This window comes from Kryptolebias marmoratus, linkage group LG17 (assembly GCF_001649575.2).
Source record: "Kryptolebias marmoratus isolate JLee-2015 linkage group LG17, ASM164957v2, whole genome shotgun sequence".
Classification (NCBI taxonomy): Eukaryota; Metazoa; Chordata; class Actinopteri; order Cyprinodontiformes; family Rivulidae; genus Kryptolebias; species Kryptolebias marmoratus.
In genome coordinates, this window is record NC_051446.1 from 4,108,197 (window position 1) to 4,117,127 (window position 8,931).

The 8,931-nt window shown below is 36.9% G+C and overlaps 1 protein-coding gene across 1 annotated transcript in view; it reads right to left on the bottom strand.

Annotated features, from left to right (window-relative positions):
* Positions 1 to 1,194: 1,194 nt before the first annotated feature.
* serinc1 (serine incorporator 1) overlaps positions 1,195 to 8,931 on the bottom strand; it is a 12,523-nt gene continuing 4,786 nt past the window's right edge. Inside the window, exons 3-10 of the mRNA XM_017404372.3 lie at positions 7,813 to 8,006; positions 7,097 to 7,176; positions 6,808 to 6,945; positions 6,465 to 6,634; positions 3,905 to 3,995; positions 3,176 to 3,317; positions 2,716 to 2,940; positions 1,195 to 2,081 (exon numbers count right to left, since the gene is read on the bottom strand). Of these exons, the coding sequence (XP_017259861.1) occupies positions 1,943 to 2,081; positions 2,716 to 2,940; positions 3,176 to 3,317; positions 3,905 to 3,995; positions 6,465 to 6,634; positions 6,808 to 6,945; positions 7,097 to 7,176; positions 7,813 to 8,006 (1,179 nt within the window). The 3' untranslated portion in view covers positions 1,195 to 1,942. The remainder of the gene's footprint in view (positions 2,082 to 2,715; positions 2,941 to 3,175; positions 3,318 to 3,904; positions 3,996 to 6,464; positions 6,635 to 6,807; positions 6,946 to 7,096; positions 7,177 to 7,812; positions 8,007 to 8,931) is intronic.

The following is an 8,931-nucleotide window of genomic DNA, read 5'->3' on the forward strand; positions in this document are numbered from 1 at the left end:
ATGTGATAAATAAGAAAATAGGGAAATACGAAATAAACAAGGGAAATTGGAAAATAATACATTTTTCAAAAAAAAAATGTTAAATAAAAAATAGATAAATGAAAAATGGATGTGTTCTTGAGGAGAAACAGTGGCTTCATTGGTGCTTTGCTAACACTATCTTTGAAGTCTTGGTGTGTATGATGATGTGGCGTGTTTGGGAATGTTTGTGTCACTGCAGCCCGTGAGTTCATGTTATACTGCTGCTCTGAAGTTTATCTGGCTTAAACATTTGGGCTCAAGATTCTTTGCTGTCCCTGCATTCCACCTGCGCTGCTCATCTGTACAAGCAAGTCCTGTCTTTCCACTGACCACAGCATTCTGGACCTGTAACAAACATTAAGAGTATTTTCTCACTGTCATTACTCAAAATTTAAGATAATGAGGAATTTATATTCATAAAGCACTACCATTTCTGTGTATATAGATCTAAATCACTGAATTAAAAACACTGGCAAGGCCGCCCACGGTGCAAGCTATTGCTAACAAGAATTGATCAATCTAGGCAGCTGCTCCTCTTGATAGCGTGAGAGCACTTTAGCCCAAACAAGAATTAAAATGTTATAGCTGATCATTTAAATTTAAACCTACTCTGTTATTGAAACATTTTTAATCTCTAAGATGCCAGCAAATTACTCCCAGCAGCTCAGACTTTATAGCTATCACTGCTCCCGATGAAAGGAAACTTAAGTTATTTACATCCCTGCTGTTTTGATTTATTTTTTTTCCTTTTATGTATATGGTCAGTTGCCTTGCATCCAGCCTGTACTTTTTTAAAATTAACATCTTCTTTACATTTATTTTTTCCTCCCAAAATTATTCTACCCGGTTGCACATCATTATTTTTTCTTGTTTTAAAATTTCCTTTAATGTACAGCCTTTTTAATGTTATTTATTTTTTGTGTGACACTAGATCACAGGCTACACAATGCTCTAACAGTGCATGGCTTCCACATGTAAACGCGTAGCAGACAGAAGAAATAGATAAATGAAAAATAAATAAAAGTATAAATGACTAAATATAAATGGGAATAAAAATACCAATTACTCATTTATGTATTTATTTCACTCATTTATTGATTTATTTTACTCATTTATTTATTTAATTAATTTTGGCTGAAATGGCTCTCCATAGTAAAAAAAAGCACAGAAAAATTATTTATTCTTTAAAGAATTCTTTATTTAAGTTAGCACATCTTTTGGTAATGAAACCAAAGGATAAAAACTTGCTAAACTACACACATGCTACAATCTATCAAATAAATTCACTAAACATCTTAGGCCATGTATTTTATTTTCACACATATAGAAAATGCTAATCAAAGCCCCAAACTCAGGGATGTCTGTTTTGTATGTGCAGAAAAATACCCCACTCAACACTAGAAAGCACTGCTTATGAATGGTGTTGAAACAACTCAGTCGGCTCATGAGGAGGCTTCCTCATTTCAGTGATGGAGGTTTTCTCATGAACAACTCAGTCAAAGCTGTTTCTGTATCACTTTATATAGAACAGCATTTTCACATGTAATACTAAGCTTAAGATAAAAACTACTGTTATCTACCATTTAAGGAAAAACATGCTTGTTTACTGGAGAGTAACTAATAACATTCACAACATATTTACAACCGTGTCAGAAGAATGAATCAGAACAACAGGCGGCTGAGGACGAAGAGCACACAGGAAGCGTCTGGACTACAGTCGGAGCAGAAAGTAAAAACATGCATACTGGCTTTATACTTATCACCCAGACAGCACAGACAAGCCATGACTACCAAACAATAATAACTTAATTCTTTGTTAGCAAGGACTCACTCCAACCACAGTAAGTGATGGAAGGTTAGCTACCTACTGTTGTAATGACTTTATTGAAACAGAGCATGGGTTTGTTTTGACTAGTGTGTTTTAGTCAAAGTCCCTGTTGATCAGGACTAGAGGAGCCACCAGTGTCCACACATAGAGACTGATGCAGATCCAGCTGGAGAAGATCTTCACCCAGACAGATGGCCACTTGCTGGTCATGGCCTCATAAGTGGAGTCAGGGCTGCAGATATAAACACAAACACAGATCAAAACTGCTCCTCAGCCTGTTTGGGAATGTTCAGGTGGTTCTCAGGCTGCTAGAGGGAAAGTTACGGAAAGTGCAGGATAGGTTGGTTCTATACGGATGCAGTTTGTACAGCTCTGTGAACAGCCTGAGTGGATGTCATCAAGCTTGAGTGTAGATCTGTGTCCTGTCTCTACCTATAATATATCTCAATGATTGTTTACTGAAAGTCTTATTAAATTCCATCCAGTGGTTCATAAAATAGTTTTTCTAACAGACAGTCAGAATTGATTGTAGTAGTTAATGGCAAAGTTGACGCTAAGGTACTACCGCACCAAATTTTCATTCAGTCTCTGTAAAACTGTTTAGAGTTAGAGCCTATTTTCTGTTTGCTAAGGTCACCTTGCTGTGGCAGCAGAATTCTGTTGACTCCAAAAATTGATCAGTTGTAAATGTACATCTAACAATTATTTTGCGATGTGTGAGATACGCATTTTCTTAACATGACAGAAAAATGAACACATGCACATGTGCAGTATGTGTCTGTACACACACAAACAAAAATATTATCACCTGCCTTTTGGCAGTATAGAAGAACTGTCTTTCAGCTCTTCTGCAGTGTGAAACCTACCAGTACCAGTTGGTGAGTGTCATCATGATGTAAAGTGAAGCCAGGAACAGCATGAAGTGGAAAAATGAGTAAGAATATGTGACACCATCTTTCTCATTGTCCACAGCTCTGTTGAAACTGCTGCCCTCCTCATAGTTGTCTGTCTGAGAGCCCTCCTCAATCAGAGCAGACTCATCAGTGGTCAGAGTCAGCTTGTTGACCTGGGTGTTGGAAGAATTGCGAATACTGACGGACAAACAAAAGTCAAACGGGACAAATAAGGAGTGAAGAGGAGACAAATGGAGGGCAAACAGAGAACAAGGAAGGAACAAGCAGAACAAAAAGGGAACAAATGGGGCAAAAAAATGTTTTATTTTATTCACCAAGAACACAGCAGACTTTATTTGTTCAACTTAAAAAATGAGCTTTCCTACAAATATTTCCAGATATTATTACTATGTAAATCAAAGAAGTTCCTTACCTGGAGTAGAGAACACACATGAGAAAAAGAATCAATCCCACAATTCCTTGGGCATCCCACCACTGAACCACATGGTCCTGACCTGCAGGAGTGGTGCTGTTCAGTCCGATAATACCCAGAAGGCTGGGATTACATTTCCTCTCTGTCAAAGAAAGCAGCAAACTGTCGAATCAAAACTTTTTCATTACAAGCTGCTGCATGTTGAATTAACTTTATCCACCACCAGGAAACAGCATCTAAAATTTGTCCATCAATAGTTCCGTGCAGAGTCCAAAACACAAACTAAAGTTTAGCCACAAATAGTTTAGCCACCCTGTTTTCAATGTGCTGTTCCAGTAAAGTAAGGGATAATCCTTGTGCACACAGAAAACTGTAAACAAGGTGACCTCAACAGTATTTTTATGCTTCATACAATATCCATACTGCATCAATCTGAAGGCTGTAGTTTACATTTTTCTAAACTTTTTTTAAATAATGTCATTTTATATCAGTTTGTGTTTAGTTGTTAAAATTCAGCGTCAGTGTGAGGAGAAGAACAGGTGAAAGTTCTTTATCAGACATCAGTTTGGACATGTTGTGCTGGCTAAGACAGGCCTTTTATACTGTATTGTTTGAGACATTATCTTTGTTTTAGTTTTCTGACTTAAACAAAGCAGTGGGTTTTTTTTTTAAAAGAACAAAGCAAAAATGACACATAAAGCTGCAATGGATGACATACACGTTCCTTACCGGGTTCATTAGTCATTGCAGACCAGGTCAGGTACATAGTGTAAAGGGTAACAAGGGAGGACTGCAACAGACCAGACCTAGGCTGGGACTCCTTTACACACAACAAAAACCATCAGTTAGAAAATAAACTTATTAGAAAAGAAAGGTCAAAGTTTTAACTTGGCAATCATTTGTTACATAACTATGTGTAACAAAGTCCATTTTAATGATGCATCTTCAGCATTATTTTACATACAATCTAAAAATTAGAGGTGTGTGTGTGCCTTTTTTTATACATACAGGGTCAGAATCAGGGTGAGGGCATTCTGTCTTTTTAAATCAGGGCTGAGGAACCTTTTCTCTCTCTGGGCCATTTAAAGTTTAGAAAGTCTTCTAAGGGTCACATTCAATTTGTAAACCTATATGATCCAACAATTATAAATTAATTGCATATTATTTTTTGTAAAAATATGCTGGTATAGATTAGATTCTCAGTTACTCAGGACATGGTAAATCCAAAAAATGGTTAAAAAACAAAACAACCAGAGTTCTGTTCTGTAATTGAAGACGTTTCACTTCAGTCCAGTTGATTTTGTTTAACCTTCTTTTAGTTTATTTTTATAAACATTTGTAAGTTTCAGGTGGGTTTTTTTTCTTTTTTGAACAGTTGTTGCCTTTGAAAACACAAAAACATATAAACACAACATAATATCTCCAAAAATAAAATGAGGGCTGTATAGTAGATAGTAATACAAATGATTTTCAACTTTAAATTTCTTTTTTGGGTAAAAAAGAAAATCATTTCTTGTTTGTTTTCTCTTAAATATGAACTGATGTGGTGTTTTGAGTGCTTTGTGATTTTTATTTGTGAATAGTGCTCTACAAATAAACTCGCTCTGTGGTCTGTTGTGCATCTAAACTCTGCCAAAGTACGGTAACTTTATCACTCTGCATCTATCCTTTCAGCTCCTTTTAGCATGTTTACTTCAGTTAGGACTTCTTCACCTCCAGTGCCTCACAACAAATTAGGCAATAATATTCACTCGTTCATTTCTCCTGAAAAACGTGGCATTCAGTATCCCCTTGCCATAATCAACACCTGTCAGAGATTGTATCTTATCTCAGGCTGAAGCTTGACCACTCATGTTGTGTTAACTGACCCTCACTCTGGTTTGGATATATGAATTACTGTCACAGGAATGCCATTGGTTGTCAACATTTTTCCCTCCAAGTTATTAATTATTTTAGTTTTTGTTTGAAATTGCGAGCCAGGACAAACAAAAGGGCTCTGAGGGCTGAATACGGCCAGGAGGCCAGAGCTTCCCCATCCCTGTCTTAAATGGTCAGGATTAGGGTTAGGATCAGGGTATATTGTCTTCTTAATGGGTCAGAACATATTGTCTTTTTTAACACTATTGAGTGAGAGTGAGTGAGCCTGGTTCTGGTTCTGGTTCTGCTGGAGGTTTCTTCCTGTTAAAAGGGAGTTTTTCCTTTCCACTGTTGCCAATGTGCTGCTCAGGATGGGAGACTGTGATGAAGTGAAGATTCAACACAACCTGCTGGCTTCCTTAGATAGATAACTTTTACTAATTGGCTTTTAATAATGCATGTGAATGTTTTTCTATAGAGCCCTGAAGTGTGACTTGATGCTATATACAGTAAGTGGAACAGTTTGCCCCTGCAGCTTTGTTCTGCTGACTCTGTGGAGGTTTTTAAAAAGCATCTGGAAAATTTTCCCGGGCTTTTATATCATGATTTTATTGTGCTTTTATTCCTTGTATATTTTAACATGGATTTTTACTGTACAGCGCTTTGTGATTTTATGTCTGTGAAAAGCACTTTATAAATAAATTTTACTTACTTATATCAACTGAATTGAATTACAGAGGTTGTGGACTTTCTCATCCCTCCACCAGGCTCATGAATCCAATATTATTCCACTTAGAGCATGCCTTCAAGTCTTCACATTTTTTGTCCAAAGTGTCTACCGCCACAGAAGGATTTGCCATGTTAGCTTGTATGCTAGTTAGATGGTTGCTATGCTCATAAATTGTACCCGCAAGATTACAAATCCTTTCATTTTGTCAAGCGACTTTCTTCCAGCTGTTTAAGAGCAGTCACCATTTCTTTCTTAGCAAATGCTGATATTATTGAGTCTCGTTTGGTGAAATTTTCAGCTCGTAGATCCTCTACCATTACTTTTATGCAGCATAGCATCTCTTCATTAGCATCCAGAGATTAAGGCTCCGAGGGCTGATGATGCAGCCCATTAAACAAGTCCCGACAGACTCATTTTTTCGTCCAAAGACTTGACATTTATCCTAATATGGCTCTAAGGACACTGAGGTTCTGATAACTCTTCAAACATGTAGCCATGCCAAGCGACTGACAGACTTTAATCAAAATAAATTACAATCACATTCCCGATGAGATCCCGCAGAACACACCCTATCCCATGCACGCTCACCGGAACTTCCAAACAGATTGTGTTCTTGAAAGGTCAGAATTAAGGGTTTTTTATGGTCAGGGTGAGGGTATACGGTCTTCCAAAAAGCTGATTTTTAAGGATAGTGTTGTTTACCTGAATTTGTGGAAGGATGGACAACACAGATGCTGCGATGCAGAGGAGCAGGTTGATACTGATGAACACCTTGTTCTCAGTGCAACCATCAGAGTGGGTGTAGTATATGTAGAACAAGACCACAGAGACCAGAGACAACAAGTAGTTCAGAGTGGTCACTGACAGTAGAGCTGTGGAAACACAATACAACTTATTTCAGAGAAAAGCCTGGTACAGACTAAATACAACTCATTGAACACAATTTATGTTTGAAATATGTACCTTAAGCATCAATTTTTATTTAGAAACTGTATGAGCAAATTATTAAATTTCTGTTTTCATGTGTGTTTTCTAGACGTCATACCTGCGTACCAACAGCGAGAGTTTCCCTCCTCCATCTTCTCCACCCACGACTCGTTCCAGGAATGGGCAAAGTCGATGAGTAAAACCAGCTGGATGAGGATAAAGCAAAAGGCTCCTGCCATACCAATATAGAACCACACTGCAGGACACAGCAAAGAAGACAAAAGACAAGGTCACGTCCACAGCTAAAGACTCCCATACTCCACTGCATAGAAACCTCTTCAAATTTTAGGCCAACAACCAACAGGTAATTTCAGAGGAAAATTACAACAATGGTCAAAAAGACTTACCAGTAGTAAAAGGCCCTTCTGAAATGAAAAATGATCCAATGGTGATGGCAGTAGCTGCAGCAAACTTGAAGAACCAAAACCTGCAACAAAACAGGAAAATCTAAATATAAGTCAACTATTCTTCTGATAATAAACAACAGCAACTCCAATACTGGTCTCTGGCATTAAAGAAAAAAATTACTCAGGGCAGGACTAATAATCTAATCAAGAGTATTTGGACAGATACAGTATGCAAGTTTATTTGAAATATCTAATATTATACATAGTTTCTTATTTGGTCACTTTATTGGTACCATGTCAGCAACAATGTCTGTATCATGGCAACAAAGTGTAATAAACAAAATTGCTTATTTCAAACAAAAACTAATACATATTATTTAAACATATATTTTTAAATCAATATTTGATAGAAATTCAAGAATGTTCTGTGTTTAAACCATCTTTCAAACATTTTCCATGCCATTTTGACACTAAAAATGTTAACAGAAATGACGAATATTTCAATAACTCCTGTTATGTGGAAACTGGAGTGGATGATGGTGAACAGATGCAATGTGTTACAAAGTGTAGAAGCTGGGAAAAGGAAAATTCCTGGTGGATTACATGCCAATGGGTAAAAAATTGCTAAAAATGTCCATTAAAATTTACATTTGATATTCATGATATATATAAAGCCCATCCCTAACTGTAAGAGTTTAGATGGGAAAAGGACTTACCCGTTGTGCAGCGCGGCTCGGGGGTCCTGGCTGCTCTTTACTTTGATCATGATTAGGGAGAACAAAAGGAAAAACATGGCCATGCCAAAACAGACGCGGTACACAGCCTTGTAGCCCACCAGCACATCGCAGTTCACGTGACCCTCCACTCCGGGAATAGATGATCCAATCCCACCCTCACAGAAACCTGGAATCTACAGCAAGAACAGAAAACAGCAGTGGGTGCCAAACCAACCTCTCCTTTATACTCAGTAGGAATGAGAAGCTCAAGGAACATCGAGGACCGTCAGCTGCCATCCAAGACTGTCAGCCTGTTAATCAGACGTGCACGCTTTCTGCTTTCAGGGTCTGCTTGTTGTACAGCTCCGGCTTGCTGATTCAAATATGATCAGATTCTGATATCCCTTCTATAAAAAAAAATTAAAGAATACTTTTTTTTTTTTTTTAGTTCTGATAAAATAATAAAGATCCTAATTTCAAAAATCCTGTTCATACGTTAGATCATTTACATGTAAAGTCTCCCCTGAGATGATACAGGTTAATTCTGGCTTCCATCTTTGTGAAGTGAGGATAACTGTTTCAATATTATTTAAACATAATTTAGAGTAATTACTAGAAGCAAAAACTCAGCAAAATAAGAGTAACACTAAAATCTGAAAACAATTTTCTGTGTTGATAGAATTTTACTTTTGTGTTAATATATTATTTGTTTGTTGATTTTTATTTTGAATCATTTTTAATTTTGTCATAAAAATCTAAAAAGACTAATTTGATTTCCATGATTATTATAGGTATAATGAACTGACTAAGCCTCTATTTGTTGAGATAAGATAATTAATTAAGTTGAATTAATAAAAATAATCCAAATATTATTGATTTCCTGTAAGATACAGTTCAATTTATATATTAATTTAAAATCTGACTTGGTGCCTCTTCTAAAGTGAGTTTAAACAGTAGTTCAACCTGGAGAGACTCACGACAAAGAGAAGCTGCAATTAAATGGTTTTATTTGACATGAATGACATAAGATATTTGGCGCTCGGACCTCGGCGGAAGACGCGAGTGTCGACAATAGCAATGCGCTTCGAGGAGAAGCTCAGGTTGAGCATTAGAGGCGTC